Source organism: Natator depressus, chromosome 5 (assembly GCF_965152275.1).
Source record: "Natator depressus isolate rNatDep1 chromosome 5, rNatDep2.hap1, whole genome shotgun sequence".
In the NCBI taxonomy this organism is placed as follows: domain Eukaryota; kingdom Metazoa; phylum Chordata; order Testudines; family Cheloniidae; genus Natator; species Natator depressus.
Window position 1 is genome coordinate 44660564 of NC_134238.1, and position 27328 is coordinate 44687891.

A 27328-nucleotide genomic window follows, 5' to 3' on the forward strand; every position below is an offset into this window, starting at 1 on the left:
GAGGACTTCTCACTTATACCAAAATCCTAATCTATTTTGTTTTTTAAATGCATTTAAATTTACCTTGTAATTATAACAGACTACCCAAAACCTACTGGTTCAAGGCAAAGCCATAAAACATCCTTAAAAGTGAAGATGGAATGACTGCCTGCTACTTAATTCAGCAAGTGGCAGGGTCCATGAGGGCTGTCAGAGGAGAAGAAAAATGTGTGGAAGGAGTTTTCAGATCTTAGAGAGGGAAGTTTTCTTTCCAGGAATGGTTGGTCTTGGTGTCCTCTTTTCTTATTCTACAACAGTGGATTAGGGAAGAGACAGTGAATGCAGCAAACAATATCCTGCATGAGGAGAAGCTACTTTACTGTGCCATTAGCAGGAAACTGGGAAGTAGATAACCCCAGATGATAGTGATATGTAGAAAAAGCAGAGAGCCTACCAGGTTGCCACCCTGGAAATGAATGCTTAAGTATTCACTGCCCATGGACAAGCTTAGGAAGCCTGTTCACACACTGAGAACACAGCCTTGGACTCACATAGCAGCTTCAGCTGTTGCCCCCAGTTGTTTTAACCTTCGAAATTCTTCAGAACAAGACTGAAAAACTTAACATCCAACAGATGAAGCCTCTTGTCATGAGGCAGAATAGATTCATTCTGAGAAAAGAATGGATTACTTCAGGTAGAATTCAGTATTCACCTTGTAAATTAATCCTGGAAAATGCTGAAAAACCATCTTTCCACAAAGATGTGCAGGTATGGCAGACAGATTACAAATGTTTACTCTCACCCACTCTCCTGACTGAGCCCACTGCAAGAAGGAAGGCCCTCTTAATAAAGGGAGCAAACCGGAAAGGCTGTTCTTAAGGCAGAATCTGAATCTACAGGATGAAGTTCTGGTCTTCTTGAATCCTGTCAGAAAGAAGTTTGAAACATCCTGGAGCCAGCAAGACAGGGTAACAACATCCCTGATGTGACACCAGGCCATGAAAATCATCCAGAACATACAATGCTCTCCAGACACATGTAACCTCAGCAAAGAAACCATGCTTGAAGAAATGGTGCTGTTCAATTCACATGCGGCCAGCCTCAGATTAAGGTAGTTGGAAGTGCACAAGCCCTTGAGATGGTAGGTGCTGGGTCTCAGCAAGTGTCCACAGAGATGGGGGGGAGGAGAGAAGGGGTTATTAAGTAAGATCATCAGGTCTGAAAACCAGCAGCACTGGGGCCACCACGGAGCAAGCAAAAATAAGAGGTTTGTCCAACCTGCCATTCCTTAAGCTCCTAGTCAGAAGAGGGAAATGGCATCCCAAATCCCCTCTCCAACTTTGTATAAAGCATCATAAAAGGAGGATACAGGAGTTGAACATCCAAGAACACAAACAGGGAAGTCTGGCAAACACCATCAAGATAATCAGCACAATAGAGTGTGCCTCAGACTCCGGTAAACATCCTTGAAAACTAAGATCAAGACACCCTTCTCCCAACACAGTTTGTGACTGAGCCAATCTGCAAGGACGTTATTGTGGCCCACCAGATACAGGCCTTCAGGAAGCCAAGATAGGCTTCCACCCAAATTCTCAGGAAGCATAGCTCTGAAAAATGGGGGTGTGCTAAGAAAATTCCCCTGGTGGTTGACAGAAGCCACCACTGTTCTATTATTTTAGCTTGTAAAAACATGGGAGTTCAGGGAAAGAAAAGGCTTCTAGTTTAGCGAGGCACAACCCAACAGATGAACGTAACAGAGACCGCTAAATGGAAAGGGAGGATTACAAAGGCCAGAGATACATTCATGCCCATGGAACTAAATCCACACAGACTGTTAAGTGTACTAGCATTTTTGGAGACTGCTCCTTACAGGAAATGGGCAGAGGTTCTGTACTAACAGATAGGGACTGAAACTAACGAAGCATCTGCAAACAGATATTCAGGACCACATGCAAACAGGGAAGTTTCTTGTAAGGAGTAAAGTAGGACTAGGTCCAGTTTAATCAGGAAACCAAGTTGAGACAGACACCAGAGCACCATGTCCTGTATATTAGCAGTTGGGAGGACTGAGGGTCCCTGAATGAAAATGCCATAGAGTTACAGATAAAGATGGAGGTTGGCAACCAAGTCAATTAAGATCTTCAGAAAACAGCCTGTCACTAAGGAAAGAGCAAGGGTCAAGGTGTTAAACTGAAAGCATCTGTTACTCAGGGCAACATGCAGACAATGACAATAATGCAAAAAGGTGTGCCTCTAAAATCTATCGAACAGAAACAGACACCTGAAAACAGACTGGAGGACTATTCTGGCCTCAGAAGAGGCTGGGCAGCTACCAAGGAGCTGAACTTATCAGAACTGGGGCTGGCTACCATTATGTCCAGGGGCCCCTGGACCTTGTGGAGGCAGAGAAGTTCCTGAAGAGCTGGGTAAGCTGTGAAAAAGCACTGCAAGCTGAGGAAGGATGATAAATATCAGAAAACCAGGCAGGCAGATTGCTAAGGCAATGAGTACCCCAAGAGGGGGAGCCCTATCACTCTCGTGAAGTGTAGACCAAACCAGCTAGGCATCCTCCTAAGTAGTATGTGTCACAGAGTCTAATCAAATGGCCAGCCTCAGTTGACACCCACTACATGGAGTGGGGAGCACTGAGAGCTTGGGCTTCCACCCATTTCCCCTGTCCTTAAGCGGATTCCTCAGGTTCCCAGCTTTTGGCCTTACTCTTTTCTCTCCTTTCTTTTTCTCATCCCCTCTTTCTTCCACAGTGTGCCTGCAAGACAAAGAAAAGGAATGAGAGGCCAAACTAAGGAAAACACAAGAAAGCCAAGTTAAAGCTTCCATCTTCCAAGGTGAAGAGAAAGCAGGTGTGGTTGAAATTAATATAATCGGGGCAGGCCTTCACAATGCTGTCTCTTTGCTTCTAGTTATTGACATTATAATGCCGTCTGTTCCTTAATCCACTGTTGTAGGATGGGGGAGAGAAATACAGTGTTGTTATAATTCCCATTTTGTTTTCTCTCCCCTCCCCAGGCTTGAAGTTTGACATTTTTAGAAATCAACCCCATAAATGGCTGGAGTTAGAAACGAATGCTGATACCATTTGAAATACTGAATTCCAAGCTTTCAGACTGGATATGGATCTTAAGCCTATATCATACTTATTAGAGTGACTAGTTTTGCATTTTACATTTTTTTTTTTTTTTTTTTTTTTTAAAGAGTGGTGATCCAGTAATGAATATAACAAGTTGTGGACTTCAAACTAGAGTAATTGTCATGGTTAAGTACTGAAAGCTGACTACTTTTGATTCATACACGGAGTTAAAATTAAAAAAGTAAAAAAAGATTACCAAGTATACTGGTGTCCAGATTTGTTCAACCTGGAACCTAGTGGAAAAGTGAGGGGTGCCTGAAATCCACATCTGTGTCTAATAAGGAAAATGCCAGGACACAAACACTACAGTTGTGGTGTAAACATACCGTATCCAAACAGCCACAAGCAACTGGAGAAGATGACACTGATCACAGCACAATGTACATTAAGATCTTGTATTACATTTTCCCACTGGTTGCCAGCAAGCTGCTGTGATCAAGACAGAGCAGTATATTTTGAAATAGTGCAGACTAAACACAAAGCCTGCAAAGACTGTGCTCTGAGTACCTCTGGTGTAGACAGGGCAGTTTAATGTGGACAATATTCTTTTGTTTATTTACACTATACTAATCATCTTTTTAAGAAGAAGACTATAACAACATTTAATTGTAGGCAAATTATTGTACAAGTATAATATGAACAATCACAAGGCTATAAACTCTAAATGAGGCTGAGTGACTAGAGCACTAAACTGGGAGACCTGAGTTCTATTCCTGGCTCTGCCACTGGCCTGCTGGTTGACCAGGGGCAAGCCACTTCACCTCCCTACAGTTTCCCCATCTGTAAAATGGGAATAATGACATTTAGATCCCACTAGATAAAAGGAGGTATTGACGAAAATCACAGCAAAAGAGCTAGGTATTATTACTATATTTAATTTGAAATTTTAGGGGGAAAAATTTTTTTTTTTTTTTTTTTTTTGGTTAAACTTCCACTTATGTATAAAAAACAACAATTAGAATTAAGGCAAACAACAGTTAGAGATTAGTTTGAAGATGGCAGTCATGTTTAAAAGGGAAAAATAAAATATACTAGAGCAGGTCTACGCACTAGTTATTTGTATGGTAATCTTTCCATAAATAATATCTAATTATTTTAAAAATTTTTAATGAATTTTAGAAAGATTTCTACTTTACAGTTTTCTATCGCACTTTTCACCATAATATCTATTTTCATGGAACGATTATTTTTAAAATGAGGAATCCTGTTAAAAAATGTGTATTTAATTTCTAAGAAATAAATCTGTATTCTCTTAATACTGACGTTATCCTTAGCCACAAAAAAGATTATTTCATTTCAACATCTGACTTTACATTGGCGATAAATTTTTTTTGTGAAATGTAGATGTTGACTAGGTCAAAATAATAAAATGTACAGACTGTTAGGGTTCAGTAATTTTTTACTTACACATCCACAAGTAGTACATAATCTTTACTGTCTTCTGGAATTCTACAGGAATGTCTACAGAAAAATCCTGGTAGAAACAAGGACCCACTGGAAAATTCCCAGGCAGAGGCGGCCAATTATTTTTCCTGCCTGCAAGTCAAAAAAAACAAATAGTTTATAATACAATTTTATTATTTTCTTCTCTCTGCATATTAGAAAGAGATTTGCCTATTAAATTTGAACTGCTTTGTTCTCAAATTGTCTTACATATAGGATTCCTGCAGACCTATTAATAACTTGAACTAAAAAAACCAGAGACTAACAATCCGTTCTATAAAGATGTCAAACAGCAGAGCTAACTGAAAATGGAATGCAGCTGAACCAAGGAAAGAACAGGGTCTTCACTGGTCTGTGCAAAAGACTGTACAGGTGACAGAAGGATCTCATGAAACAACAAGAAAAAAGAAAAGTTCCCCAACTACTTCACGTAAAAGAAGCAGGTGCAAGCAGAACAGAAGCCCTCAAAATTCCCTGGATCTACAACTTAAGTGTACATGCCCCCTTCTGTGGTCCATGCTCAGCAGGGTCCTGTAGAAGGTTGGCAAACGAAAAGCATCCTCCGTACTCATAGCATCAGATTGACTGAGATGGTTGTGGTACCTGGATTTGGTAAACAAGTCCCTGTGTCTTTCTCTCAGACTCCCATTAATTCTAGATCTGTGAACAAAAGGTCCAGTACTTCACGTGGATCTAGCACAGTTTGTGGTCTTATCTTCGCTGAATAAAGCAGGGTGGATGAAAATCAATAATTTGTTGTTTTTCTTTTAAAAGATTTTTTTAGATGTAAAACATTTTTTATTTCAATTATATACATTTTTCTTTTTAAAAATAAATTTAAAATTAAATTGAAATTATGACAGCCTATCCAATTTACTATAATCTATTAAAACATTTAAATTAAATAAAAAATAATATTCAAGCAATACATGTCTGCTGTCAAGGTTTTAGTGACAGTAAAACAACTGAACTGGTAGAAGTCACTGATTGGCTAAGTACATGAACCAAATTTCTGCTGATGTGCTAAACCAGCTTTTGACAGCAACAATCCCTTCTATAGGTTCAGAGATAATATTTTCTTCTTTTCAGCACACTCAACTAGTTCCATCCAATGACTAGATCATTAAAATTGGGAGTTGAAAAAGTAGAAAAGCTTGTTTTCCCTTTTCAATCTATGAATAAAAATGAGGTATGAGAGGATGAGATCTACTAATTTTAAAAACATGAATGACATGGTGACCAGAAATAATCAAGTCAATCCTTCCTTTTTTGCTTTTGTATCTGGAATATTTAAAGTAGTCTTATTTAACCATTAAAAACTATTTTAAAATACTGTTTGTGGATTTTTAATTGAATTCCAATTTCCATCCAAATGCAGCTTGACAAAAACATCACATGTAAAACATTAATCATGTAGTAAATAGGAAATGCATCATTCACCATTTTCTAACACAATAAAACTGTAAAAATTAAGAATCTGAATAAGTATGTTAAGCTACATAACTGCTTAAATAAATATGTTTAGAAAGATATAGTGTATCTTCCTGATTAGGAAAAAAAGTACCACCAAATTTAGTGTAGAGGCTACAGTTAGCTGCAAATTAACATATTTTAATAGTTATACCAACCAATAACTATCTTTCTTTAGGGAAATAACTAAAAAATGCAAAACAAGATTCAAATCAATGCTTCAGATCAAAGATTCACGTTAGCTGATTTAAATCATGATTCAAATCAATCCACTCGCTAAGTGCACAAGCCTGAAGAAGAGGGGCTTATCAAGCAAAGTGCTCTCTCCTGTGGTGCAGTCAAGAAAGCAATACGCAAAGGCCTACCACTCTAAGGTTTGGAGAACCTTTATCAACTTGTGTGACAAAATGAGGATACTTCTCATCAAAGACATGGCACAGTCATCCTGGATTTCCTGCAAACTGATCTAGTCATGGGCTAGAGCAGTGTTTCTCGCATGCGACCACCAGTGGCTTTGTGTGTGGCCTCGACAGCCTCCCAAGCATAGGTGGAGATTTGAGGGTGGGGGGAGAAGAGGAAGCAATGGCCCCTCCCTGTAGCTCCCAGCTGTTGCTCCTGAATAGCTGTTACCAAGAGCAGTGGGATGCACCACCTCGATGTTTGCTCTGGCACCGGCAGCAGGGATGGGCACCCTGCACCACACAGCCCTCTCGGCGGCTCCAGGCACCACCTCTCGAGACATGAGGCCAGTGAGCACAGTGCCGGAGATGGCTCTTATCACTGGAGGTGGCTGTGGTGTTCAGTCGCTGGGCTGCTCCCCTGGCAGTTCCCCTCCACCCATCCGGTCAGGGCACAGGGAGCCTGGGACTCCGCAGGTGGATTTTTTTTTTTAAATGGTTTTTTCCTCAAAAAGCATTCTATTTAAAGTTAGTTTTAATTAAGATACATTATAACTCAAACATATCTCATCATGGGATAGGGATTATAAATTCTAGAAGATACCATCAGAGATGCTTAGCTTTGAAGTTCTCAAACTGTGGATTTGTGTCTCCAGAGACAATATGCTTGTTAACAGCAACAATGTTTTTAAACAAAACACACAACACAATATAATATGAGAAGAGAAACAGACCTCAACCCAACTGTCCCTCTGCAAATGTGTGTACGCAGAGTGAATCCCTTACCTCTCTCTAAAAGCGCAAAGTTTCAAAAAGCTCAATGAATAGAAGATTGTTGTGGGCAGAACAGATCTGGATAAGGAGAAGTCTGGAGATAAATGTGAGAAGGGAGGGACAGGTAGTAGAAACAAAAGTGAAACTGTTCAAGCAGCATATTCCAGAAATCTTGAGGTCTTTCTGAGTGTAGCCTTCATTGATTTGAGATCTACCATACCATTCTCTCACTAGAAGGGAAAACCTATAATGGCAGCAGGCCATAAAAGAGACCCAGTTTGGGAATATTTGAATGAAGTTCCTCTACCTGTGAGTCAGACAGGCATGCATGCAAAATGCAAACAGTGCAACCAACAAATGCAAGGCCTGGTTGCCCGAATGAAACAACATCATGAGAAGTGTTCCTTCTCAGGAGGAAACTGAGCTGAAGATGATGCAAGGAACATGCCTGAACATGCAGGATCTTCAGGTTGGTAAACTTTTATTTCATAATTCTTTTTTAAGGACTGCCTCTCTTCCTTCTGAACTATTCTTGAATTCTTAAGTTTGAGCAAAAAATATAGTTGTTACTCTATGGTACTGTCATTTTAGATGCAGTTGTGATAAAAAATAAATAGCTGAAATAGGCAGATCTTCCTTTTACCATTTCACCTTTAAAGTAGTACGGAGCGTCAGTGAATGCAATGAGTAATACTAAATGAGCAGTATGATAATTAAATAACTGCACTGACTTATTTTGTTTAGGAGAATCCATCCTCAACATACAGGATTCTGAAGACTATCCACCTTCAAGATCACCATCATTTTCTATAGTTTCAGAGTTATCTGCCAATGATAGTGTTTCAGTCACATGATGTATGTCACATAGCCACAGTATATCACCTGTAGCAAAAAGAGAAACAACCATAGATAAGTTTGTGATAAGAACCAGCAGATTACAAAAAGAGGTAATGGATGAAAAAACTGGCCGGTTTGTTTATGCAACAAACTCTCCTTTCCGTATGATTGAGAACCCACACTTCATTAACACAGTCATTAAGACCAGGATACAGTCCACCCAATAGAGCACATGTCGCAGGCAAATTGCTGGATAAAGCGTATGAAAGAGAAATTGAGCAGTGTGCAAAATGTCTAGAGGGTAAAATTGTTAACCCGAGTCTTGATGGGTGGAGCGATGTCCACAATGATCCTGTTGTATGTGCTTGTGTGACAACAGAAGAAGGGAATGTCTTCCTTACAGAAACAATTGATACATCAGGAAATGCACACGCACAGAATACTTAAAAGAAGTAGCAGTGAAAGCTATAACAAACTATGGAGAAAAAAATCAAATGTCTAGTATGCAGCTTGGTCACAGACAATGCTGCAAACGTATCCAAGATGAGAAGAAATTATTTAGAAGAGAGTCCTAAGCTAATATCATATGGTTGCCGTGCTCGTTTGATGCACCTCCTAGCCAAAGACTTCAGAAATAAAGGCTAATGTTGTTGAAATTGCAAAATACTTCCGTAACAACCACTTTGCAGCAGCTGCTCTGAAAAAAGTGGGAGGAACCAAGCTAACTCTACCACAAGACGTGCATTGGAACTCAGTAGTGGACTGTTTTGAGCACTATATCAAGAACTGGTCTAATCTGATGACAGTTTGTGAACACAATCATGAAAAAATAGATGGCACTGTCACAGCCAAAGTTCTCAACATTGGGCTTAAGAAGTGTTGAACACATGCTGAGTACCCTGAAGCCTATTTCTGTAGCCTTGAACAATTTGCAGGTTTTGTTTTATTGCTGACGCTGCCGAAATTTGGAAGGAACTGAGTGAGATCTTAAAAAGAGAAATATGCAATGACAGAGATAAATTACAAACATTAAAAAAACGAATGGGACAAGCACTATCTCCAGCTCATTTTCTTGCAAATATTTTCAATACTCAATACCAGGGTCAAACCTTAACTGCTGAAGAAGAGGAGCTGGCTATGACATGGACATCCAGCAATCATCCCTCCATCATGGCAACTATAATAAACTTCAGCGTTAAGGGTGAACCATTCAAGAAATATATGTTTGCTGATGATGTTTTAAAGAAAGTCACACCAGTGAACTGGTGGAAGTCACTTAAGCACTGGGATTCAGAGACTGTTGAAGTGATAATCTCACTTTTAACAGCAATAGCTTCTTCTGCCGGTGTAGAAAGAATATTTTCTTCCTTTGGACTAATTCATTCCAAACTGAGAAATCATTTGGGACCTGAAAAAGCAGGAAAGCTAATTCTTCTTTTCCAGATTATGAACAAACCAGAAAACGAAGGTGAAGATGACTGAGGCAGCTGCAGAAGCCAATAATTTTAAGTTTCTCATGTTCACCTGGCTCACATAGTGGATTTAATTTGGGTTTTTTTTTTTTAAATATTTCATTTAACTATTTTAGTTAAACAATTTTAACTAAAACAAACCTGATTTTAAAAAACTTGAATGTTTAACTAAATTCAGCAAAGAGTCCTGTGGCACCCTTTAGACTAGCAGACGTATTGGAGCATAAGCTTTCGTGGCATCCGACGAAGTGGGTATTCACCCACGAAAGCTTATGCTCCAATGTGTCTGTTAGTCTATAAGCTGCCACAGGACTTGCTGCTGCTTTTACAGATCCAGACTAACATGGCTACCCCTCTGATACTTAACTAAATTCAAAAATTCATATGCTTGTTTTGTTAAAATATTATATGTTTGCTGTTGAAGAAAAAAATCCCGAATACATAAAGTTGTTGTTTTAGTTAAATAAAACAATTTAAATGTCTGTCTGGTGATGTTCTCCTCCTAATACAGCATGGCAAGAAAATCCTGCAAATATTAATGATTAACCTGTTGAACTGGAGATAGTTCACCTCCCAATGACTTCATAAATATCTGCTTTGATTACCTTTGGTAAAAGAAATAACCAATCATTCATTTTCTGATATAGCTGTAAAACTATTCTGAAAAGTTTTCAAAATAAATCACTTAAAAATGTATAGTGTGTACCTTCTAAAAATGAAACCTACATCTATCTGAGCTGTGAAGAATATGTATTAAGGTTATAACAACCAAAAAGAATGCACATTTATGTAGAGATCCATGATTAAATAGAGTCTTCCTGCTTTCAGAAGACATAAAGGAGCAACACTTGGATACAGAAACTACAGAACCCGAACCACCAAAAAAGAAAATCAGCCATCTGCTGGTGGCTTCCGACTCAGATGATGAAAATGAACATGAGTCAGTCCGCTCTGCTTTGGATCATTATCAAGCAGAACCCGTCATCAACATGGACACGTTCCCTGGAATGGTGGCTGAAGCATGAAGGTACATTGAATCTTTAGCGCATCTGGCATGTAAATATCTTGCAGCGCCAGCTACACCAGTGCCATGTGAACGCCTGTTCTCACTTTTGGGTGACACTGTAAACAAGAAGTGAGCAGCATTATCTCCTGCAAATTGTAACCAAACTTGTTTGTCTGAGCAATTGGCTGAAGTAGGACTGAGTGGACTTGCAGGCTCTAAAATTTTACATTGATTTATTTTTGAACGTAGGGTTTGTTTTTTGTTTTTTTTTTACATAATTTCACATTTGTAAGTTCAACTTTCATGACAAAGAGATTGCACTAGAATACTTGTATTTGGTGAACTGAAAAATACTATTTCTTTTGTTTTTTTACAGTGCAAGTACTTGTAATCAAAAATAAATATAAAGTGAGCACTGTATACTTTGTATTGTGTTGTAACTGAAATCAATATATTTGAAAATGCAGAAAACATCCAAAAATATTTAAATAAATGGTATTCTCTTATTGTTCAATTGCACGATTAATTTTTTTAATGCTTGACAGCTTTATAAATTACAATGATTTGCATGTGCATATATGCAATACGTATGTTTTTCCTAAAGTTAATTAAGTATTTTAGGAAAAATTCTCAGAGTAGCGGCACCAGCAAGAGCTGGTGGCCACACATTGAGGCCACCAAAAAGTTTGTTGAGAGAACCCCTGGGCTAGAGTCTCAGTTCCGTTAGAGTTCAGGCTGCAGCAGCTCTGGTGCTCAGAGGTTCAAACAAACAGTTTCAATAGCATGTTACCCTAATCAGAGGTGCCAACTTTCTAATGTGCCAGGGGGAGGAGGGGCTGCTTCTCCTGGTTCTGCCCCCACTCCAGCCCTTCCCCTAAGGCTCCAACCCCGCCCTGCATCTTCCTGCCCCCTCCCCCGAGCATGCCCTACTTTTGCTCCCCCCCGGCGCCTCCTACACACCGCAGAAAAGCTGACTGTGGCAGACAGGAGACACTGGTGGGTAGGGGCTCATCAGTGGGGCCGTCAGCGGGTGGGCAGCACTGGGGGGATGGGGAGGACCTAAGTGAGCATGGGGCTGCCAGTGGGTGTTCAGCACCCGCCACTTTTCTCCCCCATGCGTGCTCCAGCCCCGGAGCACCCACGGAATCAGCGCCTATGACCCTAATGTTTCCAGATTCCTGAAGGCTATAGATAAGCTGAGACTGACAAATAGTTTACCCGATTTCCACAGGGACTTGAAACTTTATCATTAGTTATAATCTGTATTACTAGAGCATCTAGGAGGCCTAGTCATGGACCAGGACCCAACTGTGCTTGGTGCTGTACAAAATGGGGAAAAAGACAGTCCCTGCCCCAAGGAGCTTACAATCTAAGTATGCGTCAAAAGAAAAACAGATTGATACAGACAAATAGATGGAGTACAAGGAAACAATGAGACTGTTGAGGTGAGCATAACAGGCATGCCAGCAGCCTAACCATTTTCAAGTTTTTTTGTAGGAGTCACAGCAAAAGGAGAGTTTTGAGGAGGGATATGAAGTAGGATAATGAGGTAGCTCAGGGAGTGCCTCCTAAGTACCTGAGGAAGCACGAGAGAAAACAAAAAGGTGCTTGTTTAAAAATGTAATAACTGGGCAACAGAGTCTGGCCTCATGGTATGCGTCGACCCCTCAGTGCAAATTAGAGATGATGGGCAGAGCGGAGATTGACCGTGTGTGCACTCTGTACCTCAAAGCACCATCCTAAATCACCCATATTCACCACTGTCATATAATTATGGTATGTTTTGTACAAAGTATGCCTTGTGAGGTATCATTTTAAAGTCTTGATCTGTTGAACATTAATATCCTGTTGGATTGTCTGTGCTATCATCATATCTGCAGTTATCAAGTTTTGCTATGTGCGTGTTACTGAAATATGTTGAGATTTTGCGAACACCCACAACAAGCAGGGATTAGCCAGACATGCTGATGGCCCATTAAAGGGGAATCCACTTGCCCAGCAGCCATCCCAGAAGACTTCTCAGAGAGACAGAGCACATAGACAATGGAGACTGCTTGATCAATGGGGTTGGATTCCCACATCACAAGCAAGACATCTTTCCAGCAAACTGAAAGAAATTATAAAGAGGGAAAGTGACATCATGACTTGGCCTTACTCCCCCCCCCAACTCAGCCCCAGGAAGAAACGTCTGGAGGACAAAGACTTTGAACTGAGGAGGGTGGTCCCGCGCTGAAAGGGAATCCTGGGCTGTGTATTGAGGAACTATACCATCTGTTAGGATGAGACAGATTCAAACCCTGCTTGATTCAAATCCTGTTCCGTTTATAGAATTTAGACTGCAAATTTGTTTTATTTCTTAGGTAACCATCTTTGATCTCTATGCCTGCTACTTACAATCACTTAAAATTTATCTTTCTGTAATTAATAAATCTGTTTTATATTTTACTTTACTGTGTGTTTTGGTTGAGGTGCTTGGGAAATCTCACGTTACAAAGGCTAGTGTGTGTCCCCTCCGCATTGAGGGAGGCACAGATTGGATAATAAACTTACACTGGTCAGGCTTCTGATCAGGGCAAGACAGTACAGTTCCGGGGTGCAAGGTTTGTTAGCTGCGGGGGAATTGGCTGGAGCCTCTCTATAGTTTGTCCATGAGTGGCTGGCAAAGCATTCATGTAATCAGTTGGGTATTACTCCTGAGAAAATTCTACGCCCGGGTAGGGGTGGGGAGAGATATGGATTACAGAATTCATACCTTCCACAGATTTCTTGGCTCCCCCACAGAAAAATGGGGGAGCCAAGAAATCTGTTGGGAACACCCCCCCCTTGCATGGCAGCCCGGGCACATCTGCTGGGAGCAGCGGGGGGGAGGGGGATAGGCTGGGTGTCCGTCCATCTGTGGAAGATGTTAAGGGGGTGGGGCTGGGCGCCTGCCTGCGTGCAAATGAGTGAGAGAGACTCATTCTGTCCCTCTTGTAGCTGTTGCTGCATCCTGGGTTTGGAAGCGTACAGCTGTGTGAAACAAACTCTGTCCCTGAGGCAGAGCAGAAATATAACAACTAAACAGGCAAGCTGCTAATGTTCCCATTGTTAGTTAATTGTTCCCATTCTTAGTCAATTAAGGCTCCTTTACCTTGCCAAAGTGGTGTAAAGGAGCCTGATTGTAAACGACAGCAACGGAATCCTCAGATAGCAAGGTCAATGTGATTTCTCGCTTTTTTTCCCTGTGCCAGAGAGGCACAATGCAGTTAGATTACAGCTCAGGATCTATTTTACTATCCATTTAAAAAAATGCAGGGCAATGATTAGCAAAACTGTATGACTTTCATGTGTGAAAGTCTGAGCAATTTAATGCGACAGTCTACATTACAGAACACCAAACACCAAAATAAAAGTAACATGATTTAAATGAAAATCCAGGATTATGACTGGAATGCAGGGTCTTGGTTACCAAGTATTTGTAACTTAACTTTCATGTGTTTAGGACAAGGGTCGGCAGCCAGTGGCACGCGAGCTGATTTTTAGTGGCACTCTGCTGCCAGCCGGGTGAGAGATGAGATAAGTCAAAGCTACAGGTTAGGAAAATGATCTTTGCATCAACATTCTGGACTGATATGAGTGGGGAAAAATGCATTTGTCAAGGCCAAAGAGGATCTTAGTAACTGAGGGTGCAAGACGCTGAGAGCTTAGATGAGAGTTTTACCCGTATGCATTGATAAGAAAAGCTGTATCTTAGAGATATTATGCAGAAAGAATCAGCAAGGTTTTGATATAGCCTAAATGCGAGGACCTAAAGAGACATCCAAGTCAAAGATGACGCCCAGACTGCAGGTCTGAGTAACAGGTAGAATGGTAGTGTTGCCCACAGCGATCAAAAAAGGAGACAGTGGTGAGGGCTTGGGTATATGGGAGAAGATTGGAAGCTCTGTTTTAGCCAAGTTTAGCTTGAGCTGACAACTAGACATCCCCAAAGAGTTGTCAAAAGACACAGACCGAGACTTTAGTTTGGATAGAAAGAGAGCTATATAGATATTCAGGCCTGTCTGTAAAGGCCTATACTCTAAGAATTTAGGTGTATTCCTATCACTTGGCTAGTTATAGAGGTATAAAAGAAAGAATCAAAATCACTGTCTGCCAGTGTAAGAGCCTTCTCTTACTGTGACAGTCTGAGGCCCTGTTCTTAGGCTGAGATCTCTGGCTAAGCAACAGAGGCAGCCATAAGCTGGGAAGGGTACGGTCACATCCTCACATTCCAACCTAGTCACATTGAAATAAGGTGCTATTGGGCTGTTAGGAATACAATCCTGTCCTGATAATGCCTATCACCTCCAGAGAAAGGGAAGTGCCTTGAAGATTTCAGAGTAACAGCCGTGTTAGTCTGTATTCACAAAAAGAAAAGGAGTACTCGTGGCACCTTAGAGACTAACCAATTTTATTAAATTAATTAATAAAATTAATTAATTAAATTGATTAGTCTCTAAGGTGCCACAAGTACTCCTTTTCTTTTTGCCTAGAAGATGTAAAAGGAAACTTAGTTTGATAGCATCCTGTCTGGCAAGAACTCACTTATCAATAGCTGGGATGCGAAATCCTCATTTCTGTGTTTGTTCTATCACTAAAAGAAAAGGAGTACTTGTGGCACCTTAGAGACTAACCAATTTATTTGAGCATGAGCTTTCGTGAGCTACAGCTCACTTCATGCTCAAATAAATTGGTTAGTCTCTAAGGTGCCACAAGTACTCCTTTTCTTTTTGCGAATACAGACTAACACGGCTGTTACTCTGAAACCTGTTCTATCACTGTAGTCCCCATTTCCCCATTGTTTATCTGTATAATCTCTGTCTGGTTCTGTGATTGTTTCTGTCTGCTGTACAATTAATTTTGCTGGGTGTAAACTAATTAAGGTGGTGGGATATAATTGGTTAAATAATCATATTACAATATGTTAGGATTGGTTAGTTAAATTTCAGTAAAATGATTGATTAAGGTATAGCTAAGCAGAACTCAAGTTTTACTATATAGTCTGCAGTCAATCAGGAAGTGAGTGGGTGGGTGAGTGGGGGAAATGGGATCAGGGAATGGGGGTGGGGAAATTGGAATCATGTTTGGCTAAGGGCAGGAATGGGAACAGGGACACAAGTGTAAGGCTCTGTGGTGTCAGAGCTGGGAAGGGGGACACTAAGGAAGGAAACTGGAATCATGCTTGCTGGAAGTTCACCCCAATAAACATCGAATTGTTTGCACCTTTGGACTTTGGGTATTGTTGCTCTCTGTTCATGCGAGAAGGACCAGGGAAGTAAGTGGGTGAAGGAATAAGCCTGCTAACACTAGACCTGAGAGTAGTTAGCACAGACATCGTAGTTAAATTTGTGTTTGTGCGCTTTCTGAAGCTGCCCAGAGTTCAGGCACAGAGGAAAAAGTGAAGGGGACAAGGACAAAGTCCTATGGAACCCTTACAGAAAGTTGGAGGGAAGATGAGGAGAACCCTCCGAAGGATAATTAGAGAGGTAAGGAAGAAAACCAAGAAAGGAAGAATCACAGAAACCAAGGAAGGACAAGATTTCAAGAAGAGGAGCATGGTTGACTGTGGTGAAGGCACCCGACAGGTCAAGGAGGATGGAGATGAGTACTGGTTCTGAATGTTAGCTAAGAGGAGGTCATTAGAGACTTTGCTGAGAGTGGTTTCAGAGCAATGCAAGGGGAAGAGGCTGGATTGGAAAGGGTCTAGAATGGAATTGAAGAGAAGAGAAACTCCAGGCAGTGACTGTAGAGTGCGCATTCAACATGCTTAGAGACGAAAGCAAGCAGGGAGAGGGGTGTTAGTTGGAAAGGCAAAGGGGGTCAAGGAGTTGAATGGCTCCTCCTCCTTTTAAACTCCAAGGTTTTACCTGTGATTTCTATCCTTAAATTCTGTTTTTACTAGCAGTATGTTTAGTGAGAAGAGGAAAGTTGCAAAGTTTTCCTGGAAACCCACTTCTGTATAATTTTTCACCATTATAAGATCACACTGTTGGCTCTGCTAGAATCCTGGCCCAAGACACCAACTGCCTTTCACCTGAACCTATAAATCATCCTATCCACGTTTGCCCCCACCTCCAAGACTTTGACAGAGAAGACTACATTATCTAGAAGTACATAGAGCCCTACAGATTTACACGGGAAGGAAGGCATAGTTTGGGTAGTCTCAGAGACTCCAATCCCGCACCAGAACTTAAAAGTCAAGTTGTCTCTCAATTCACCACCTCTAGATGGATTAGAGAACTGATTAATTTCCTGTTGCAACATAAATCTCTAATCAACACAATCTTTTAAATCTCACCTTTCCTGTTCAGTAACATCATTATGTGCAGAAAGAGGGAGAAACTTTTTGAACGCAGATATACAAGCCTAGCTAATAGGCTTCTGCCAACACTTTTGGCAAGCATTACAGAATAGGACTGCTATTGTGACCTTTTGCAGAAGGTGATGCAAATTATATCACCCATAATTAAAAAAACAAACACACACACACACCACACAACCTACTTTGGAAAGTCCCAAGCATCGGTACAAACGACCTAAGACCAGGGGAAATATTTTCTAATTAATTTTCTTACTTTGAAATAATCTACACCAATTCAGACCCTTATTCTATAAAATTTAGGTGCCTGCCTCTACATTAAAACTCTCAGTAATGAGAGAGTCACTGACATGTTCAGATTTCTCATAATTACTCAAATTTTAATGACTATTAAATAATAATGTCTGAATTTTTTTTTATTTGGTACAGCTTTCAAAATAGTCAGCTGAGGACTGCAAGATGACTAGAGGGCATACAAGAGGGTCTGACATCCCACAAGAGGTTTCAGTCTCTGTCTTCTGGTTGGAAAGACCTATAATCCAAGATCCTGTCTTGACGGGTAAGATTGCATTTTTCAATTAAGTTACCTGAGCTAATACATGTTTGCCTCCCCAAGGCTAAAACAAGGCCAGCTAACAGAGCTTCAAATGTGTTCCACCTGCATCTTAATTGCGCTTTTCAGTATCGTTAAGCTAAATCCAGTGATCTTTACACACTGACAAACACATACCCAATATGCTCATCAAAATATACTCCAAGCATCTGGACTAGTACAGAAGAGATTAGGAAAGAAAATTAACAGGTAAGGAAAATTTCTCCTTCACTTGTGTCACATAATTCCCAATCTGCCATGCTTCTCATACCCAAATGATAAAACCTAACCTTTCCCCTTTTGATCCTTAGGGACTAATCTTTTTTCTTTCCAGTGATCCAAAAGAAGCCTTCAGATTCCTCATATTTCTCAGAACCCTTGGTGCTCACTGCTGCAACATAAGAGAGGCATAGTAAGAAACAACAGGTTCCAGGCATCCTGAAGCATGTCTGGGATCTCAAAGTTCCCTGTTCCTTAAGATGCAGTAGAAAGGAATAAGACTGTTCCTAAGGACTAGAAAAGACAAGCGGAGGGAATAGGGCATGTCAGACCATCAATAAAATTTATCTGTGAAGAGGATGAAAGGTAATAGGTGGAGGGGAAATTCTGAAAAAACTGCATACAAACTAATGAATAAAGAAAACAATCGGGGGGAGGAGGGGGATAGACAATGACAAGCAGAAAAAAAAAAAAAGACTAGATTATCCAAAAAAGTAAAGGTGACTATAAAGGAAAATTTATCTGCAATTATTTTTCTTTATTAAAAAAATAGCAGATCCCCAACTCCTGGGTCCTTGATTCCAACAAGTGACTGACAGGAAATTCCCCAAATATTTGAATTCTCAAGTCATTAAGCCAGCTGAGCCAACTGAGTTTGTACAGTGGCCTGTTGTGCTCCCAAATGACAGTTTATTTTCTGAGCACTTGGAAAATCCTGCCAGACAAATGCTAAGGGCCCAGAACAGGTGCAAGAATCCTACCTTATGCAGAAAAAATAAACTCTCACAAATTCAAGATTGTGTATTTGTTGTTTTTTTCTTGTTTTGGCCTGAACTTTTTCTTTTAAAGCAGACCATCCCCACATCTGAACTTTCCAGCACAATGTCCAGTTTACACCTTGCCATTTTTATACCATACTCCTCAGTAGCAGGTTTCTGCAATTAAAAATTTGCAGTAGAAACACTAAATTTTGCTGCACTTCACACTTACTAAAAAGCAAAAACGAAATACAAGTGAACTGATAGTGAAATTTAGCAATGAGGGATATAGCGCAGGACACAGTCACCTTAACCAAAAAAAAAAAATCAAGCTTTTGTCTGAATTTTTTTAACCCATTATTGTTACAATTAACACTCAAGATCATTATAAATTAAAAAAAATCAGTGCAAAAAGTTAAAAAAAAGTTCTTTTTTTTGTTTGCATATTCTTCACATTGATAACATATCATCAGTTTTACTGTGTCAGCTCTTCATGGAAGGAAACACAACTACCTCTGTGTTTGTACAGTAACTAGCATAATGAGATCCTCATCAGGGACTATGGGCACTACCAGTAATTGATAATGATCAGAACATTTATTTGTGTGGATCTCCCAACCCAGCAAAATAGGATAGGAAAAATATCAAAGATAAGAAAGTTATTGTACCATGACAAATACTGGCAGAAAAGGAATCAGGCAGGTGTAGTACATGAGACTACTTTTAATTACATTTTTTAAAATGTGAACTGTTTCAAGTCGTTAATGTTACTTTAATTTAAACCAAGAATAAAAACCAATAGTTAATACAGTAAAGTACTGATTCAACAAAACCTTGTTACACGTTTGCACTACAGAAGTTCACACACTACCTCAAAAACTAAGTGTGAGATTTTTTTTTATGCAGTCTTCTGAAAGGCATAGATTTCTTTTCCTGAATGAGACCCTAAAAACAAATACTTCAGACCTTTGTTTTAAACAGGCAAGCAGAAAACAGAAGTTCAGAGTTTTAAAACTTAAATCTCTGTTAAAAAGAATTAAGATCGTGATGCATACCACCCTGTCGATTGAGATTCTGCATTTCCCTTTCTCTGCGATCTAGTTCTGCTGCTTTTCTTTCCAGTTCTTCTTGGCGCTTAAGCAGCTCAGCCTGGGCCAATGCATGCTCCTGAGGAAAAACAAGCACTGTTAGATATCAACAAATGCACAAACTTGGAATTTTTGTTCTTGTGTGTATGTTCTTCAATTATGTTGCATTCTCAGTCATGAATCAAGACAGACCTCCTATTTTAATTAATTAATGCAACTTATACCTAATTACAGCACTTGTTTCTGTAAAGCATAGCGCTGATTACAGAAAGTAATGCTGCTTTATAAAATTAACATTGGCCTAAAAAAGTACTTTTATATGCAATTAGAATTTCTTTTGCGATTAGCCCATTCTCAAAATGTTATACACAAACCTTTGCTACTTGTGTGTAAGCAGGAGGTTCCTCTGTTGGTTTCATTATAGCTGGTTGTGTACTGGGCGCAGGTGTATTAGGCATTTTCACATTTCCTGGTGGAGGCTAAGAAAAAGTGAAAATTATAAGACGACACTTTCACAAACAGATACTTTATACTATGGAAGACTAAGATTATCTACTGTACTTTTTTTTTTTTTTAATAAAGACATAATAGATAAACAAAAATTCTGTGGTAAGCTGCCTGCAGTAATGCTGATCTTTAGGAAAAAATAATTCCTTCTTCTATGATAAAATATTATTTATACAGTACACTGCTTGCCAGAGATGCAACACAGCATTTTATAAATAATTGTAAGTAGCACAACGCAGGAGTTTAAACTGATTCAGATATGAACTGGGGTAAGTGAAATGATCAGTTACAGGAAGCCCAGGAATTAGAAATTACCTATTTATATCATAAACAGAGATCTCTAGGACTTTTCCTAGCACAGACTTATGTCACCTATTGAATAATTAGTAAGGTAATATACCCTCCTATTCAATTTTTCAAATCTGAAGATAATTGTTCAGTGTTCATAGTCTATTGTTTAATATCTCCATTAATACTTGCTTTTACAACTTACGAATTTCAGGCATTATAAGCACTTTTCAATTATCTGCATGAAGGACTGGTTACAGTTTATTTCTAATGGTTACAAAATAAGCTTTTTTGGTTGTGTTATTCCTCTCCGACTAATTTCAATATCCCTCCCTCTTCCTCTTTATCCTCTATGCACCACAGAAATGATGCCTTCATATTCTCCCAGATTTCTGACGAAGATAGGACTTGAACTGACACCAGCTGGATAGGTTAAGATCAAAGGACTACAGTTTATCCTTTGGAGCTATCCAACAGCAGTGAAACTTTTAATGCTGGAAAACTTTTGGCTCCTCTTTCTACATATGTGCAGTGTAATCCTTTTTACAACAGAACCTCTGAGTTGAACACCAGAATTACGAACTGACCAGTCAGACACATTATTTGGAACTGGAAGTACAAAATCAGGCAGTAGCAGAGACAAAAAGAAAAAGCAAATACAGTACAGTACTATGTTAAACAAACTACTAAAAAAAATAAACGGAAAGCAGCATTTTTCTTCTACATCGTAAAATTTCAAAGCTGTGTTAAGTCAACGTTCAGTTGTAAACTTTTAAAAGAACAACCAAAATGTTTTGTTCAGAATTACAAACAACGTCCATTCCCGAGGTGTTCATAACGCTGAGGTTCTACTGTAGTTCATGAGCCTTAGGAACATTAGGCTTGAGCCTACCTAGAGACACAAATTATCTTGAATACTATTTTCAATTGTGCTCCCCAAAAGAGCTAGTGGGTGCCATGTACTCTCTGGGAGTATCCCTCAAGCAAGCGAGCCTCCTGTCCCAGGATCAGAGTCATGGTTTGACCCAGGTCTGGGAAAAGCAACATTAAGAAATATAAAACAGCCATACTGGGTCAGATCAAGTTTAGATGGTCCATCTAGCCTAGTATCCTGTCCAACAGTAGCAAACACCAGATTATTCAGGGGAATGAACCGGGCAATTATCAAGTGTTCCATCCTCTGTCCGCCAGTCCCAGCATCTGGCAGTCAGTGGCTTAGGGACACCCGAAGAATGGGGTTGCATCCCTAACCATCTTGGATAATAGCTATTGATGAACCTATCCTCCATTAATTTATCTAAACCTTTTTTGAACACAGTTTATACTTTTGGCCTTCACAACATCCCCTGGCAATGAGTTCCACAAGTTGACTGTGTGTTGTGTGAAGAAGTACTACTTCCTTTTGTTTGTTTTATACCTGCTGCCTATTAATTTCATTGGGTTATCTGTTTTTTGTATTATCTGAAAGGGTGAATATGTTAGTGTTATTTACACTCTCCACACCATTCATGATCTTATAGACCTCTAACATAGCCCGCTCCATCCCCCCAGTCACTCTTTTTCCCCCAAGATGAACAGTCCCAGTTTTACTAATCTAACCTCATATGGAAGCTGTTCCATACCTCTAATCATTTTTGCTGACCTTCTCTCTACCTTTTTCAATTCTAATATATCTTTTTTGAGATGAGGCAACCAGAACTCCATGCAGTATTCAAGATATGGGCATACAATGGTTTTATATAGTGGCATTAGGATATTTTCTGTTTAATCTATCCCTTTCCTACTGGCTCCTCATATTGTTAGCTTTTTTGACTGCTGTCACACATTGAGCAGATGTTTTCAGAGAACTAGCCACAATGACCCCAACATCTGTTTCTTGAGTGGAAAGAGCTAATTTAGACCCTATCATTTGTAGGAATAGTTGGCATTATGGTTTCCAATATACATTACTTTGCATTTATCAACACTGCTAAACTGTCAACTTTCAGAAAAAGCTAATACCCAACTCTTTTCATCAGTATCTCAAAGAACTATAGAAAGGGAGGTCAGTATTATTATCCCTATTTTGCATATGAGGAAGCTGATGCAAAAAAAGTGAAATGACTTGCCCAAGATCACCCAGCAGGCTAACAGAAGAAATGGGTTTAGAACCTAGGTCCCCCACATCCCAATCCATGCTCGATGCACTAGACCAAACTGCCTTTCCTTAGACTCCACAATAGTGCCCTTTTGAGTCCAAACCCTAATTCTGAATCCTAACTCATATCCATTCTTGTGCCCAAAATTCAAGAAGGCTCTTAATAAATTGGAGAGGGTTAAGAGAAGAACATGCCTTCTAGTGATAGAGAGCTCAATCCTTTTATCTTAAGAGAAGGCTAAGGGTGACTTGATTACAGTCTGTAAGAATCTGCATGGAGAACAAATAATGGGCTATTCAAACTAGCAGAGAAAGGTATAACACAATCCAAATCGCTGGAAGTTGAAGCTAGACAAATTCAGACAGGAAATAAGGTGTTTTTTGGGTCAGGGAGCATACTTAACCATTGGAACAATTTACCAAGGGTTGTGGGGAATACTCCATCCATGACAATTCCTAAATCAAGACTGAATGTTTTTCTGAAAGATATGGTCTAGGAATTATCCTGGGGAAGTTCTATGGCTTGTGTTATAGCAGAGGTCAGATTAGATGATCACAATGGTCCCTTCTGGCCTTGGTATCTATGAACCTTCTATGGATCATATCTGAGTACAGTAGCACAGAGAACTAGAAAAAACTAAGATATTTCTCTTTGATCTCTCCTCACTGAGTTCACTCCTTTACTATATAAAGTTTGAGATTATGTGTAGTAAAATATTAAAAATAAAACTAAACAACAGTCAATATCTTAATCTGATAATAGAACATTACAACGGACTCACCTCATGGGATCCGTGAGGTATATTAAGTATTAAAGCTTGTTTGCAAGCATGGATTAAAAATAACCTTGTGTAAACACTCCAAGAATAACTGACATCTTTTCTTGCCACTTTCTGTATAAATTAGCATATAAGAAATCAATTCTCCCTCTAGTTTACCAGAACTCCTGAACATATCTCTAAATAGACTTTACACTTACATTCAAGTTCAACTACTCTGAACACATTCTTATTCTTTAACTGAAGCAGGTCACCTGGCCTAAGAGAGTGGTAAGGGTGTCTACTTTAATAATACTCTGTTGGCATGACAAATTATACAAATGTTATCAAAATATACAGAAGAGAAGCCTCAAGAATGTGTGATTGGACGGCACAGTCTGACCAAGATTGTTATTATTTGTATTACATTAACACCTGAAAGCCAAACGAAGATCAAAGCATCCCTGTGTGCATAGTACCCATTCATGAAACAACTCCTGCCACAGTTTATAATTGAAATATCTAGTCTAGACGGGGCTTCTGTTTGCATGGTACTTTATGGACCCTAGTCTACAGCTCTAGTTTAAGGTCACTAATTCTAGTCTTGGCAAGGCTGCAATAACTGTGCACATTTTGTTATGAGGTAATATGCTAGTACAATATGGCTGAGCAGGTATCTTTAAAAATACAGCTTGTGGCTTTTAATTTGTTCTTCTCTTATCTTGTATATTTGGTGTTCAAACATCTACTATCTTGATCATTGTTCAGTTTAGGAAGAGGATATAAGCTTTACTGGACCGTAGGTTATTGTCAACATGAGCTATTTATTTAACATCATTTGCAGAAGAAACTGATAATCTTTACTTGTTAGGGAAGGGATGTTCAAGGGAGACAACGTAGAGGGAAAGGATAAGGAAGGGCTAGATCTGTTCTAGAGTCATTGGTGCTGAAGTGTGTGTATGTGTGTGCGCGCACAAAGTATTTGTTTGCAGAACTGTACGTTTAACTCCTCTCGGGTTTTCATACCAGTTAATAAAAGAAACAGTTCATAACTGAACAAAACCAAGAAAAACTGGCTTTCTTCCCCCCAAGACCATCTAGAATGCTCCAACAGCATTTGTCCAAAGACACAGTAAGACACACAACCACTCATTCAAACAATGAAAACCCACAGGAGCAACATACACAGGCTCCAGATGGCAAACTCAGGCAACAGCAAAGGCATCAGTTTTGAAACAAAAAGTGGGCATATGAACACAAAACCACTGAGGTTCATTGAGTAAGTGGCAGAGTATTCCCCATCTGTCAGACTGTGTACCTGTACCTCCATCCTAGACATCTATTAGTTTTGTTAACTGAGTTTTCATTTATATTTTATTTGGATTGGAGTTTTTAAAAAAGAAATTTACTAGCAGCTTCTAGATTCACTGACTATCATGTAACCTCTTATGATTAACGTCATATGACAGGGCCAAAAGTCTTACCAAAACACCCATATATCACATTTTTATCACAGGCATCTATTAAGCATTTAATTTTACAGTTATTTAGTGGAAGTCCTGAAGCTGGGAAAGATTTAAGCTTGCTTGTTAGGCATAGCTTGAAAAGGGTAGGGCTAAAAAGTTTCACATAGCTTGAAAAGGGTAGGGCTAAAAAAAATGCCTGTTTTATTCTTTTATGCCAAGCATATCGAAGTAATTTAATAGAGCTAACTGAACTTTTAATTTTAAAAAAAAAAAAAGTGGCCCTTTTTTCCCTAAATGAAAGTTTTCATGAGAAAGTCTTTGGTTAAGAACTCACAGCTTATTTTTGTTTAAAAAATGCTGAAACTAGAAAGTGTCTGCCAAAAATGTACAATTTCTTTTTCCAAAAATCTTTACAATCTAAACTGGTCTAATTGATGTAGGGCTTAAGGGAAAACCAGAGCCCAGGACATAGCAAAGAGGCTTCCTGGAAAAGTAGTGGCAGGCTGAGGGACAGAGGAAGAGAAGACTCCCCCTTGAATGTAAACTGGCTCTTTTATTCCCCCACCTCCTTTCTTAAATCTAAAGTGAAATCCTGATCCTAATTAAGTCAATCAGCTTATCCCAACTGAAAGTGCCACTGTGGCATCTTTCACCACTAACCAGAAATTAAGAAATCTTTCTAAACAGAAAACAGTCAGATTTCTAATTGAAATTTCCTGGGACTTGATTAAGTACGTACATCTGTGGTTATATACCGTCATAATAGCCATAGAAGATACATTTTTTCATAGCTTCCTATTATAATGAAGCTGAGCATGTTGGTTACTTGCCTTTAGCAAGAAAGCCTGTCAAAGAAAACGTCCCTCCAAATAAATGCTGCTGTTGCACTTTAGCTATAATGTCTGTATAAGAATTCGTTTTAAATAAAGTATTCATAAACATCGACATCTCATTGACCCTAAAATGAACAACTGTGCTAACATCGGTCACTAAACTCAAACTTTCCCTCTCCCTTAGCACCACCACCCACCACAAAAAAAGGACACTACTCTAATTTTGTTATGTGACTGGCATCTAGGATGAGGCCTATCTGGATTCTTTGGATATAAGCTCTCATGTGCCCAATTAAGGGCTATTATGTTTAGCTCCCCCCTTCAATAGAACAGATTCAGAAATTAAAGTGCATTTTATAATCATACAAGTTAACAACAACAGCACAGCTATAGCTCCAGAATTCTCAAAGAGGAATAATATGAGAAAACTACAGATAGCTAGATTCATTTTGCATATTTCCTGTACTAATCTATGTGGACCTGCAGTAAGACTGCTATTCCAGTTCTTGGCTTCTCGAACACACACTACCAAAACTGTCTGATAAAAAGACAAGATAGATGAATATCAATCACAGAATAAGATGTCAAATTTATTTTATTTACAATTTAAGTCAGATTTTAACCTAGGACTGAAAGATTAGTGCACAAAGTCATTATACCACAGAATTTTTCCTTTAAATAGTATTTTAAACTTGCTGTTTTTTGTCATGACAATTTGTATAATATTGCTCTTAAATTTCAGCAATATCGAGCAGTTTTGTGCAGCCACACTGACATACATGCGCACGCACTGATTCTTTCCAGGTAATTTTTGAATAGCCATGGTAAGACAAACTAGCAACAAGTCACATGCTTAAGTCCCACTGAAGTCCACCCACATGACAAATCCACATGTTGTTTAGGGCCTAACTTTATTTATATATCTTCTCTTTTCCCTCATTAGTCCTTCACATTCCTAAGCGTGAAACTTCCAAACTTTCTGTAAAACAGTTTTCCAAAGAACTCTCAAAAAAAAATATAAGAGCATATTAAAGAAATAAACTAATGTGCTTACTGTTCTGGAATCTGAGAAAGGATTGTACTCGTCTAATCCCGGTGGAACATTTCTTGTCACTTGTGTAACCGAAGGATCCTAGAAAAGAAAAGTTATGTAAAAGGTGTACATACATACTAAAACTAGTGACAATGCCTAAACAAAGAGTAGAGACTTTCATCATGTTAAATTTTGTTAGCAGTAGACAACCACTTTCCACGTCATATACTTTTTGAGCCACAACCATGCCCTCACATCAGCTTTCATATAAACTGCTCTGCTATACATTTCATGAGCTGACAATATTAAAGAAATTACTCAGAAAAAAGATAAGGAGAGCCTGACTCTTAGTTCGGTTTTACTTAGGATCTTTCCCCAACATATATCTTGTGGTCCAAGTTTTCCATTCATTTCAGTAGAAAGATAATCAGACTTACAGAATACCACAAAAGGGTACTGATTTATTTCTTTCCTAGATAAATATCCATTTCATATAGGTAATAAAACCTATGCATATCATATCCAGGATAAGACAACTGCATTGGTGTATTAGTAAGAGCTAACTGAATGGACACACACACTGCAAATTTAGCCTGAAATTTACAATTTTGTAACGATATACTTTATCAAATTTAACCAACAGAGGTGTTTCTACACTTTTTTTAGTTCATTGCTCAATCTGAGAGAAATGAATAACGTAAACAAGCAGCAGGAAGGTCTGGTTCCCCACTGGCTGTGGAGGCTGTCAGTGACCAATAGGTTTAGTTCTGCCACCAAGCTGCAAG

General features: G+C 39.1%; 1 protein-coding gene across 1 annotated transcript in view; it reads right to left on the minus strand.

Annotated features, from left to right (window-relative positions):
- The window catches only part of SCAMP1 (secretory carrier membrane protein 1), an 83936-nt gene that overhangs the window by 30592 nt on the left and 26016 nt on the right, over positions 1–27328 (minus strand). Inside the window, exons 2-5 of the mRNA XM_074952684.1 lie at positions 26565–26642; positions 19896–20000; positions 19489–19600; positions 4535–4663 (exon numbers count right to left, since the gene is read on the minus strand). Of these exons, the coding sequence (XP_074808785.1) occupies positions 4535–4663; positions 19489–19600; positions 19896–20000; positions 26565–26642 (424 nt within the window). The remainder of the gene's footprint in view (positions 1–4534; positions 4664–19488; positions 19601–19895; positions 20001–26564; positions 26643–27328) is intronic.